At 39.4% G+C, this 13037-nt stretch overlaps 4 protein-coding genes and 1 non-coding gene across 5 annotated transcripts; 2 read left to right on the forward strand and 3 right to left on the reverse strand.

The window, feature by feature from the left end:
• Positions 1-1108: 1108 nt before the first annotated feature.
• CBG23351 lies at positions 1109-2216 on the reverse strand (the record flags this gene model as incomplete). The annotated part of the gene is made up of 2 exons (XM_002636597.1): positions 1109-2161; positions 2214-2216. 2 exons carry the CDS (start codon positions 2214-2216, stop codon positions 1109-1111), a joined length of 1056 nt encoding a protein of 351 aa, XP_002636643.1.
• A 1250-nt stretch (positions 2217-3466) lies between these two features.
• On the reverse strand, positions 3467-3551 carry CBG28846. Its single transcript is given in 2 exon segments — positions 3467-3503; positions 3513-3551. It is a non-coding gene (tRNA).
• Positions 3552-4038: 487 nt separating this feature from the next.
• Cbr-gcy-33 lies at positions 4039-8588 on the forward strand (the record flags this gene model as incomplete). Its single annotated transcript, XM_045237455.1, has 11 exons — positions 4039-4110; positions 4657-5159; positions 5207-5568; positions 5617-6070; positions 6281-6605; positions 6662-6933; positions 7275-7394; positions 7444-7831; positions 7878-8012; positions 8327-8416; positions 8463-8588. 11 exons carry the CDS (start codon positions 4039-4041, stop codon positions 8586-8588), a joined length of 2847 nt encoding a protein of 948 aa, XP_045097774.1.
• Positions 8589-8716: 128 nt separating this feature from the next.
• Positions 8717-9752, reverse strand: CBG23349 (the record flags this gene model as incomplete). Its single annotated transcript, XM_045237456.1, has 5 exons — positions 8717-8794; positions 8842-9008; positions 9055-9133; positions 9181-9513; positions 9555-9752. 5 exons carry the CDS (start codon positions 9750-9752, stop codon positions 8717-8719), a joined length of 855 nt encoding a protein of 284 aa, XP_045097775.1.
• A 1272-nt stretch (positions 9753-11024) lies between these two features.
• Positions 11025-12125, forward strand: Cbr-cyl-1 (the record flags this gene model as incomplete). Its single annotated transcript, XM_002636594.1, has 6 exons — positions 11025-11096; positions 11142-11269; positions 11319-11427; positions 11474-11611; positions 11662-11795; positions 12077-12125. 6 exons carry the CDS (start codon positions 11025-11027, stop codon positions 12123-12125), a joined length of 630 nt encoding a protein of 209 aa, XP_002636640.1.
• Positions 12126-13037: the final 912 nt, after the last annotated feature.

Raw genomic sequence — 13037 nt, forward strand, 5'->3', positions numbered from 1 at the left:
AGTTTTTGTCCAGTATCAGAAGCAACTTTTTTCAAGTGTTAGAGTTTCGATAGTTTTCTTGTTATGCTAATACTTCAATAATATCTTCAATTGATTAGAAAAAGGCTTTAAAGGCGGGGGGACATGAGAAAAATAATGTTATCGCAATTCTGTTCAAATATGCCCCTCGGGGAGTTGAACTTGTGGAGGCGAGGATTGAGGGTACGGCGCCGCCACCGACTGAGCCACGCGGGCAAAGGTAAAAAGGCCTCCCGATTGCATACATAAGGGTGAGGACGACCGGTGTACGTAGAGTGACATTAATGTAATATTAATATTAAGCGTTGTATTAAGCGTTGTACAATATTAAGCGTTGTACACCGTTACGGTAGAATGCATACCCTGGCTCCAAAATTCTTCCTAAAAATCTCCTGTCTCCCACCCTTGAATTTTTATTTTATTTTCCCAATATTTTTTATTTTTCTGTTTTTTTTTAATTGTTCGGACAACAAGCAAAGACACACTTTTCTGGCGGACAACAGCCGGACAACGAACACATTTTTCAAAATCCACTAGCAATTAAAAAAAAGATTAACGACGGAATTAGAGATGGAAACAAAACAAAGCTCATCCACCATTTTCAGCTCTTCCGGGAGAAATTTTCAATTTCAATCGTTCCGGAAAACGGACGGACGAAATTTTTTCAACAGATAACCGACAACGGACTGTCCATGCATCTCTGGTATGTTTGTATGAAACCGACCGATCTCTAAAGGAAAATACCGTAAGGCGAACAATTTATCAATTACCATAACGCTCTGATAGAAGCCCATTTTATACGGACTTTGAGCATATTTATTTCGGCTCCCATAAGTGATGCCTAAAACCTGTCAAGTAATGAAACATTTATCACATTAGCACCAACATTTTGTTAGTTAACACATTTTCTATATCTGTCATAGGATCCGACATAATTGAGCTCGAAGTGCAACTTTTTACAGGTTTACCTTCTCAAGAATTTCGCTTTAACAGAACCCAAATTTTATAAAATATAAAAAGTTTCCAACTTTTATTAGATATTTGAATACATATTGTACAATACACATTAAAATTACAACCATTCGAGAGTTTACAACTTTGGTGTTCCTCCAACAACTCCAGATTCAATTCCGCACTCGTTGACTCCACGAATGATACGGAAATATCCGTTCTCTCCCCAATCCTCGTTCCATGAGTTGGCACAGAGCCAATATGGAGTTCCGTTGTCAACTCCCCATCCGAGCATCTTGACGGCATGTCCTCCGAGACTGGCTCCAGCGGTATGGACATAGACTCCTCCAGAATAGTGCTCAAAGTCCTCGTAGACGGTGAAAGCAACCTCTACTGGTCCGTGGGTCATGATTTCCTTCTGGATCTCAGCTGGCTTCTTGGATACAGCGTAGGCGGATTGTCCGAAGTGAAGATCTTGTGTGTAGGTAAGTGGATATCCAGCTTGGCAAGAGTGCTCACACTTGTCAGTTGGGTACATGTTGCTTGGGCATGGCTTGTAGTGAGTTCCGTTGACGTGGTGCTCACATGGTGGGTATGGGTATGGCTTGCATCCGGACTTCTCTTGGTAAGATCCACCGGTAACGTATCCCTTCTTCACGTAGTGGCGCCAAGCCTCGATTGGGTATCCTCCATTGCATCCGTTTCCACAAACCATTCCACAGCAAGCGTTGATATCGTCAGCAGAGATGGAGATCTGAGTTTTTCCATTGGAAGCAATGCAGATACGGTCGGAGATGGTCTCGGCAGCGGAAACAGCCCAGCAGGATCCACAGGAAGATTGATCACGAATCTTGGAGATGGATGGGCAGTTTGGCCATTGAGTACGGGAATCGAAGGAATCTGGGACAGCGGTATCAAGGACTTCTGGGTGGGTCATCTCGAACACTCTGTACTCCTCTGGAATCTCAACCATCTTAGCTCCCATCAATTGTTTCTTGATGGTGTCTGGGTATGAGCTGAAGTATGATCCAAGCTTAGCAGTGAATGTGGTCTGTTGCTTGTTGACGTAATCAACGAGTTCTTGTCCACGGAGCATCTGAGCCTCAACTGGGATAGCATCAGCATGCTTCACCTCAACATTGTATGCTTGGACGGCAACAAGACCAACGAGAAGAGCAGCGACAGCAGTCTTCTTAAAATTTGAAAATCCAAGTAATGGTTTCAAAAAAGAAGAAAAAACTTACCATTTTGTTCGATTGGCTGGAGAATTTGGAAACCAAACTTCGGCAGTCGACCGATTTATCAAGCACTTACGGTCGGTTTTATAGTACTTTCGCATTGAAAGTGTTGATAACATTTTTGAAATTTGGCGTTTACCCGAATTTTACTGATAACAGAAGGCCTTTTCGCTACCAAGCTCCGGTTTGAAAAGAGAGGCCTGATTAGGCACGTGGTATATTGCGGGAGAATTCGAGAAATGTGGGTTGAGTCGAGTATTTTCTGTAGTTACAGGCACAAATTAAAAAAATCATGTTTTGTACTAAATCTTTATTCAACCTTTTGATTCAGAATCTCCTGATGCGGATGAGAGCAACTTTTGAAATTTTTCTGTTAGACTAATTTCAGTTTCAGAACCGTGGAGAAATAGATTCAGGTTACTTTTCAGGTTGCAGACGTACAAACTTGCAACGGTTGCAAAAGGCCTTTTTCAGACTTTTCCAGATTTGATTTCAGAAAATAGCCACTGAATCATTTAGTCTGAATATTTTTTTGTAATTTTTGACCTGAATACAATTCAGACAATTTCAAATTGATACCTCTATTGGTTCTCAAGTTATGACCCAAAACATTGGTGGACGTATAATCCTGCACTAAATAGTGTCCTGATCAGACGGAATCCGAGATTTGACCAAATTTGAACTTCACTTCAACGAAGTCTTGAAAATTTGAAGTAATTTACTGAAACAATTACCGTAAACACTCTAATTGAACGTCATTCCAAACCGCCAACTTTGAACCCATATATCTCGGTGTATGTAAAAGATATCAAAAAATAGTCTACAGAAAGAATGTTTATAATAAAAACGAAAATATTCCGTCAGTTGATTACTTTTTGATATCTTTCACAGGAACCGAGATATGTGGACTCGAAGCTGACGGGTTGGGTGGCTCTCTACTCTATCTTCAGACTCTTCTTATAATTTTTCCTTCTTAAAATGTTCCAAACACATTCACAATTTTTTTCAATAACTTCACTAGAATACAAATTTTCAACTTTGACCTGGTCCATTCATTGTCACATGATCTGTTTATGTCAAAAAATTATTAAAGCGAATCGCATACGTCAATGATCGCTTTATCTGTGCTCCCTCCTTATCACTGATTTTTCGTAGAAGATCATTTCCAAGAGGCACCGATATTACGTAACACACATCAGAGACAGGTTAGAGACTCCGCTCCAACGGAGTTTGCCAGAGCAAAAAAATCAAAAGAAATCTGCCCCATGCCAGGCTCGAACTGGCGACCTTGGCATAACCTATAGACTATAAGTACCACGCGCTAACCGACTGCGCCAATGGGGCACGCCCGAAACGCTAAAGAAAAGGCAATGACAAGTATACTGCTCTCTTCTTTTTCCGAAGACTCTCACTAGCCTGCTGTGTGTGTGTGTGTGTGGGTTTGAAAGAAAGAGAAGAGAAGGGGGCGTATACTCACAACAAACCTCTAGCCTGTTGACCACTGCCTTAGATAGCTAAAGGTGGAAGAAAGAGAAGAGAAGGGGGCGAAGGGGCCTTAGATAGCTAAAGTTGAAAGGTGGAAAAAGAGAAAAAGCAGGCGATGCGAAGAGACGCAGACATTTGTTTCAGGAGCTGGGAAAAAAGGGGAAAGAAGGGGAAGTGCTGCTAATGTGTTGTACGAATTGAAGATGCGATTATTAACAGTGTACATCAACGGAAACTGGCACGGAAATCAAAATTAATGGAAAGTAGATGAGTGCGGGAAGAGAATATTATTTAGATTCATCATATTCGAAACTTCCAACATATTAAGTTTCTTTTCGTTTCAAAAATGTATGGTTTGGTCATCGAAGGAGTTCGATTTATGATTCAGGAAAACTGGGGACCTCAAATTCTTCTCCAGGTTTGTTTATTTTGTAAAAAAATATTTAATTTATCGGTATTTTAGTTAATTAAATACCGGAAATCGTCTCATTTTGAAGTGGAACGTAAAATGATCCAAAATCAGTAAAATTTCGAAACATTATTGACTTTTTTCTGGAGAAAATTTGAAAATTCAAAATAATTCCTTCTTTTTTCGAAACGAACAAATAAACGCGACATACATTGAAATTTTGGGATTGCAAAACCAATTCAAACAGAAAGTTTATGTAAACAGCTGGGTATACTGTAGGCGGGAATTCGAAAAAAATAATTTCGAAACAAAAAACGTTGCGCTTTTTCGCAGCTTCAACTAATTTTAAAGCTACAAATTGATTATATGATCTGAACAAAATGTGATACTTATTGTTTTGGTACGGAGCTGTCAAAGAGAAACACCGGTGGCCGTAGACAAAGGTCCCGCAACGATCAGAGTATTTATGTGACCTGAACAGAATATAATATTTAACACCGAATAAGATATCATTGTTAGGATTACTGTAGCTAATGGAAATATTCTAATTTTCAGGTCCAAAAGCTGACATCCTTATCAGAAAAGTCTGTATCCACTCACGACCAATACTCCGAGCATGTTGTCCCCCAAATGTTCAAAGCAATTCATGAGATAACTGGAACTCCTTATGAACAAATTGGAGTACTTGCTGGAAGATTCTTCGTTCAATTCTTGATTCGAAATGGTTATGGAGACTTGATGAATGTAATGGGACGACGATTCTCTGATTTCATAAAGGGATTAGATAACATTCACGAATACTTTCGATTCAGTTATCCAAAGCTCAGAGCTCCTTCCTTTTATTGTAAATCTGAAAGTCAAGATGGTCTTGTTCTCCATTATCGTAGTCGTCGAACTGGATATCTTTCGTACGTCATTGGTCAATTAGTGGAGTTGGCAAGGGTATTTTATCAACTGGATATAGGAATTCAAGTGTTGAAGAAAAAGGAAAAAGGAAGATTTACATTTGTGGTTCTGAAAATATCATTTGACAATGTTGGTCTTGGTCATGACTTGAAGTAAGTTGAACCTAATAAAAATCTCTTCATTGATTCCAAATTTTCAGATTGAAAGAACGTGTGAAAAATCTTAACGAATACCTTCCAGTCGATACTAAATCGTTTCTGCAAATGTTTCCTTTTCATATCGCATTCAATAAAAAATTGGAGATTCTAATGGCTGGTCAGGGTCTTCTGAACTTGATGCCGAACATTCAAGGACTTCTGATGACGGACGTCTTCGATTTGCAACGTCCATGCATTAAGTTTACTGCTGAAGGGATATTGGTGCATCAAAATTGTGTATTTCAAATCGAATCATTGCATCCAGTCTTGAAGCAATCCGAAGAAAATATTACCGTTCAAATAAATGACATTGTTGAGGATAAGGTTTCATTAGAGAAAAAGACTGTGATGGACAATGAATATGGTACAGGTACCAAACACTGATTTTCAAAAACCCCCGATTGAATTTCAGAGAGCCTTCCTTACGTCACTCTTCGAGGTCCAATTATTGTTCTCAAGGCTTCCGACACCTTCTTGCTTCTTGCGACGTGCGTGGTAGATACACTCGATACAATGTTTAAAATGGGATTGTATCTAAATGATTTTGGAGAATCGGATTGCAATCGTGAGATAATAATGGCTACGATTCAGAAGAGTGACACTTTGAAAACAATGTTGGAAAATGAGAAAAGAAGAAGTGAGATACTAACAGAAATGACAAAAGAGATATCTGAAGCGAAGAAGACTGCAAGAGGACTTCTAACTCAAATGATGCCGTATGAGGTGGCACAAACTATGATGAGAAGTGGAAGTGTGGAGCATTGTGAAGCATTTGAATGCGTCTCAATTGGATTTATCAGAGTCTGTGACTTTGCCAAAATCAGTTTATTTATTGAAGCTTTTGAAGTGGTTAATTTGTTGAACACGTAAGTGGAAACATTTGTAAAAAGGTCCCCACACTGTCAAGTTTGAGTTAAATTACCTCGGTTCCTATGAGAGATATCAAAAATGTTTCAACGGATAAACGGTTTCTAATATGTATTATGATAAACAATTTTTCAGTGGACAACGTTCTCATATATTTAACAGGAACCGACATAGATTGGCTTTTACGGTAACTAGTTTATTTCCTCCAGAATCTACTCTCACCTGGATGAAATCGTCGACACTCATGGAGTATATAAAGTTGAAACAATCGGAGAAAGCTACATGATATCTGCTGGATGTCCTTATCGAGACGATCATGATGCTGAAATGGTTGCTGATTGTTGTTTGGAGATGGTTGCTCATATCAGATCATTTGAATACCAATCCCATGATGCCGTCAAAAAAGTTCTCATCAAATGTGGAATCTTCACAGGTCCAGTTGTCGGAGGTGTTGTTGGAGTCAGAACTCCAAGATATTGTTTGTTTGGGGACACTGTCAATACGGCAAGCAGAATGGAATCGTCCAATCAGACGGTATTATTTTAGGACTACTATTGTTTTAGGAATAGTAAAAAATGGATAAGTTGCAGGCAATGACCATTCAAGTCGGACAAAGAACTAAAGATAGAGTTGAGAAACAAGCCAGTGGGTCATTCAGGATCAAACCAAAAGGAAATATATTTGTGAAGGGTAAAGGGGATATGAGAGTCTATGAAATTGAGAAAAAGAAGGGAAGACCAAGATACAAAAAGACGGAACCATTAAGGAAGAAATTGGTAGCGGAGAAGAAGGAAGCAGAAGAAATGCTGGATGAAGATAATGAAGGACATCGTTCAAGTACTCTCAGTCGAATGAGTTTAGGGTGAGTGTCAAGAAGGAATCTGAAAACTTAGAATTCTGAAGATTTTATATTTTTCATTTGAAACTTTTTAATATCCTCTTCTAATTTTATTCCTATGTGATTCATCAAGTATCAAAGAATAACCATAGTTTGTTGTTACCGGATGCACGTAAGCAAACCGGCAAATTTGTTTGATGACACGAACGAATTAATGGATTCATATATAAATGGCTGGTTTGAAAATTCATGTGCACATTATGCATTCGTTTGCGTGACTCTTCCTCTATAACCACCGTCATAAAAAGAAATAGAAGACACCTTGTTTCTATGTCATTCCCGTTTATAATGCTTCACCATTTCAGAGAATCCATCGATAGTTCTAGCTCCCGACGTGGAAGCCTATCTGGGTCACAGTTGGAGCTCAATAAGACAATTGCTCATACAATTGAGGTCACTTCAAAAGCATCTGAGGCTCTTGACTTGTAAGCGTGGCCTAGATTTCAAAAATAAATTTTTTTTTGAATATTTCAGGAACATGCAAGATGAAAACAATCGTCCTCCAACTTGGTCTGAAACTCATACGCAAGACATCCGGAGACCTAGAAAGACAGAGAGCAAAATCACTTTGCACAGCCGTTTGAGCTCTTCTGACCTAGCTGGAAGTCGTTCTGAAACTTCTAAAGATCTTGAAAATGAAACTCCTCGTCCCACGTCGAGTGAGTTGAAGGAAGTAAATCGAATTCGTGCTGAAGCACGAGCTCAGGAGGAGGAAGAAGCGAGAAAAGCAACAGAAGAGATGAAGATAGCTGAAAAAGGAAAAGAGGAGGATCGGGCGAGTGAGGCAGCAACCTCTCTAGTTGATAACGAGTCTGTGATCAGTCAAAACAACATCACCTTCTCTGAAATGCCGTCTGATAGCGTGCGTTGAAAACTTTCCTTTTTAAAAATATTTTCATGGATTTTAGATTCCACACGAAGATCGTGCTTCTCTCCCATCAGCTGAGCCATCAGAGGCTGGAGATGCAATTAAACCAAAAAAGAAATTGGAACAGAAAGATTCAAACTCTTCTATGAGCAGTTTGGAAGACAGAACACAAACGGTATATAACAAATATGATTTATTTTTCAGTCATCAGGATTCTCAGCTCCTCGAAAGTCATAGTAGTGTTCCAAGTAGTCTGCTCCTTTGTATGCCACGTATTGTCCAATTAGAAATGCACCAGAGAATATGAATGTGATCTGGAAATAATAAAATACATATGGAGGGAGTTCAGCGAATTTAGATATAACCTTTTTGAAACCAGATCTTGTAACTTTCGGAATATTAGGAACAGATCGAGTTGGCTGTTTTTGGGGGTTAAGATCTCCCATTTTAAAAATGAAATTCAATTGTTTTTTCTTTTTCTTTTTCCAGTCAGCTAAACCAGTGCCAACACGACGACTTCTTGGAGAAAGAGGGTCGAAAGACGAGAAGAAACGATCGAGTATGGCAAGCTCTTCAGTGGTAATCACCCAGATATCGAATTTCTGAATTTTTATTTTGTTTCCAGACCTCATCTTCTGCTCATTCACATTCTACTAAAAGTAGAAGAGATACTCGTGACAAATCCAGATGCAAGTGTGAGGATATCCGAGCTGATAATAAATTGAAGACTAAAGTTTGTAGTATAATGTGAACCGGATATTCGGATTCTCTCTTTGCTTCTTAATTTTACATATTCTGTGTCTTTTGAATAAATGAATACCATAGTTTGGAAATTCCCACTTTATTGAAAAGTTCAGAAAAATCAGTAATCTCAAGCCCCTAATCAAAATCAATCTCATTCGAAAATCCAGTAAAAGTGAGTGGACGAAGTCTGGTGCTTGTCAAATCGAACATCTTCTGAATATTTATAGTTTATTCTAACTATAAAAAGCTTGAATTCCTACCACTCCATTATCTCCGCCAACACGGAAAGTAGTAAAATTCGAGAGTGATGGGAAGGTGCAAAAACTACGAACGCGTTCCAGTTCCACAGAAGTCTCAGTGCGGATTTTAATCGAGTAGAAGAGAGAAGAGATGATCATAGTGGAGAGAGGATCAACGATGAAAAGAGCTAGAAAATTTTATTGGATTTGAGAAGTGAGACTTCAAGAGATCACCATTTTCTACTTTAGATGTCAACTCATAAAATGCACGTTTGATACGGTTTACCAAATCAGTCAGTGTAACACCATCCGTCTGAAGATATTCATCTGAATTTCAAATCCTTTCTCCCTTTCACCTACCACCGGATGCAACGGAGTTTTTGTGTCAATACCGTAACCCAAACTTCTAAGATGGTCAGGTCCGAAGAATACATGTGCAGCTTTGTGAAGGGATGATAGCTCAGGCTCAATCCGAATGTTTCCACACTTTTCTCCAATGTAAGACTTGATCAAATGGGCGGTCTCAACAGATGAAAAATCAGGAGAGCAGAAGATAACCGCTGGAATTGCACGGCGATCACAAAGCTCTCTAGCCATGATTTTCGAGGCGATTTTCCCAGTTTCAGTGATCGGTGGATCCAGAGTATATGACTTCAGCATAGAGGAACGACGAGGAAGTTCGATGGGAGCATTCTAAATCATAATCTAAACTTTTCCCTTTTCTGATTTTATACCACATCGAACGGATCGTAGATCTCTTCACCCAGATTTGAACGTTTGATCCAATCAGGGTAAACCTCGTTGATTGTCTCAGCACATCTCATCACAATAAACTCATCGCCTACATAGTTTGGAGCCGGTCCAAGTGCTTTGAATTCTCCACTAACCAATGCTTCCGCTTGCTTTACTGACTTTGTGGTGATTTCAGTCATGGTTTAGGAAAAAATTTGTTCCAAATAATCGGTTAACTGTGGATTTTTCTATCCAACTGGTTTAGCAAAGAACTTTTTCTATTCGCCCTACTTTCACGCAATTTTTCATGACTCCTCATTGAAATGCCGGTCAACGACACTAGCTTTGCGGGTATTGAATTCAGGGCGTTAGGTGCTGCAAAAGTCGCTAGAAGATGTTTGACTGACGTCAGAGAAGTGATTATTTTTTGTTGATAATTTTTCCAATGAGTTTGAAAATTCATTCTCCCACTGTGTTAGCCTGAAGACTGACTCTTGAGAATTTCTCTGATTAAGCCGATGGGTACATGTGAATACTGTAGAACCCAAACCATGCTTTTTTTACGAATTATCTTATCAATTGACACTCAAACCATACCCCGGCCAGGCCCGGCCCGGCCCGTCTCGGCCCGGGTTTTCAGGAACAAATTTTTCCTGTCTTTTCAAAAAAATGTTCGAGGTCAACTGAAAAAATGGACGATTTTCCTGTCAAGTAAAAAACTTTTCAAGATAAAAGTGTCCATAAAAAATAGTTTTTTTCACAAAAAAATTTGAAAAAGTTTCTGAAATTTCAAAAAAAATTTCAAATTTGGAAAACCCAGGTCCTGGAAATCTTCGGCCCGGCCAGGCCCGCGGGCCGGGCCCTGATTTTTCAAGTATGACTTAAACTTCCACACTATTTATTTTCGAATTAAAAAAGTGAGACCTGGAAAATTTCGCGGGCGGCTTCCCGGTCAATTTTCGAGGCCTTGCCCCAGAAACACTACGGTAGTAAAAGAAACTCATTTCTGTGAATTCAGTGGGTTTTTCAGGACAAAATTTAGATGTCTTGGTGTAAAAATGATCGCTAGCATCTCTAGAATCTGTTTTTCATTAAAAAACCGAACTCAATTGCGAAAGTAGCACGAACGAGGTGAAAGTCTAAAATTGCGTTTTTGCCGCTCTTTTTCGTAGATCAAAAAAAGCGACGCCTTTCAAATTCTCAGGTCCCACTTTTTTTTTAATTCGACAATATCTGTGTTCATTCAAAGACGACGTCGATCTTCTAAATCTGCATTATCGCGTTAGGGTGTTTACACCGGCGACCGCAACGCGCCAACCGCGACGCTTCTCTCTTTTTGATTTCGAATGACGTTTTTTTTCTGTTGCTAATTGCAATTTGTGTTGAAACTCAACTGAACTCCAATAATCTTTACTTCAAAACGTATATCACAGTTTCAGTGCCCACTTAGGCTCGTAATTATTCTTAATAAGATGACGACCATACAAGAAATGCGGAAGCTGGTGGAAGCCAAGGTACAGACAATGATTCGCCCGAATCCAAAAGTAAGCCATATTTCAATCAACATTTTTCATTATTATATTTTCCAGCCAAAAGAGCAAAATGGGACTGTGGAGACAAAGAAAGAAGAAGAAGAGAAATTTGAGTCCACTTACAAACAGATGGAAAATCCTCTGATCACTCCAAGTTCATTTGGTAAACGCCCAATTTATTCTAAGTAAGAAGGCTTTAATTGAGACTATGGGATTTATAAAAACTGTTTTCAGAGTAGATATCAATTGTGATAAATGGTTGATGACGCTAGATGAAGAATCGCGGCTGAAGATCGACAACCCACCGTCGTTAGCGGATGGGCTCTCCAAAGAATTAGAAGCTGTTAGTTCTCTTTCTATTAAATTCAATTTTTATCTCTTATTTGCAGGAGATTCGATATCTAGGATGTGAGCTGATCCAACAAGGAGCGATTCTGTTGAAGCTTCCTCAAACAGCGGCTGCAACGGGTCAAATTCTTTTCCAGCGTTACTTTTATCAGAAGAGTTTCGTAAGGTATCATTTTGAGGTGAGCTGCTACTTCGAAGTTAACTGAAAAACTAAGTAACACTTTTTTAGCATGCCGTTCAAGCATGTCTCCTTCTTGCCTCAAAAATTGAAGAAGAGCCACGACGGCCACGGGATGTTTACAATGTATTTCATCGTCTCGAAGAGCTACATCGATTGCAACAGAGTGGACATGAAATCAACAAGTAAGTATATCGAATCCTCCCTTATCAACTAGCTAGGAAACTGTAGCTAGATGTGTGATGTTCATTATTAATATCATAGATGATGCAAACCTATGGTACGACCAAAAAAATCAATAGAAAATTCATTCCGAGTGGTTTCGATATAAAAAAAACCATAATGTGAATCACATCTTATACATCTTATTGTTCCCTGTCAACCATTCACCAATATTGAAAATTATTCTGAAATCTTCCCTAGTCCCCTCTTTACAAAATCAACTCTTAATCTAGTTTTATCGCAGGCGGCTCGAAGCCAATCGTGGATCATCTATCCCTCAATGCTATGGCTGAACGTGAGAGAAGTTTGTTCTTGCCTGCTTACATCGACTAGCAAGACCCAGGTGAGCCAATGAACGTGTGAGCTGAAATTTACATTTTCATTCAGATGTCGAATACTGAGTGTCATTTTCTGTATCATACAGTGTTGAAGCGAGAAATTTTTCTATCTTTCCACACGGACCGTAGTTCCGAGGTCTCGTCGGTGAAATTTCGAGGATCAGCGTGATATTCGTTACTCCGTCGAAATCACTTTTAGGCCTTTAGTTGTTCCCTCTCCTCCTATTTTTCTTCGCGTCAACACTGGCAAAAGTAATTCGTAGATTAGAAAACTACTAGCTCACACGTTCTGCTCACCTGCGGCTTTCATCGCGCGTTCACAAAATATCAATCCTGGGAATAAACTTGTTTCGGTCGTAACATAGGTTCGCGAAGCCTGCGATGACTAATTTGCTGTTTTCAGAGAAACGACACGTGGATTGGCACCACCAAAGATCGACGTTAACTATATCAACACCAAGCAACATGTGAGTAACAAGAAATTTTCTAATAATGATTTCGGCGGCGACCTAACATATGAAGACATAAAAATTCCCGATGATTCTGCAGAACTTGACCCACACAGTTTACAGATGATTAACTCAGAGAGAAGGATCCTTGCTACCCTCGGATTTGTTGTTCACGTTAAGCATCCTCATCGGTTGATTGTTGCCTACGGCCATACACTTGGAATCACTCAATCACGGCCAGACATCCTTCAAAAAGCTTGGAATTATATGAACGACGGACTTCGTACCGACATCTTCATGCGATACAAGCCGGAGACAATCGCGTGTGCCTGTATCTTCCTTGCAGCAAGAACAGTCGAAGATCCTATTGCACTGCCTTCTACACCCTTCCATTGGTTTGAAGCATTCGATACTTCCG

Source organism: Caenorhabditis briggsae, assembly GCF_000004555.2.
Source record: "Caenorhabditis briggsae complete genome, chrV, whole genome shotgun sequence".
In the NCBI taxonomy this organism is placed as follows: Eukaryota; Metazoa; Nematoda; class Chromadorea; order Rhabditida; family Rhabditidae; genus Caenorhabditis; species Caenorhabditis briggsae.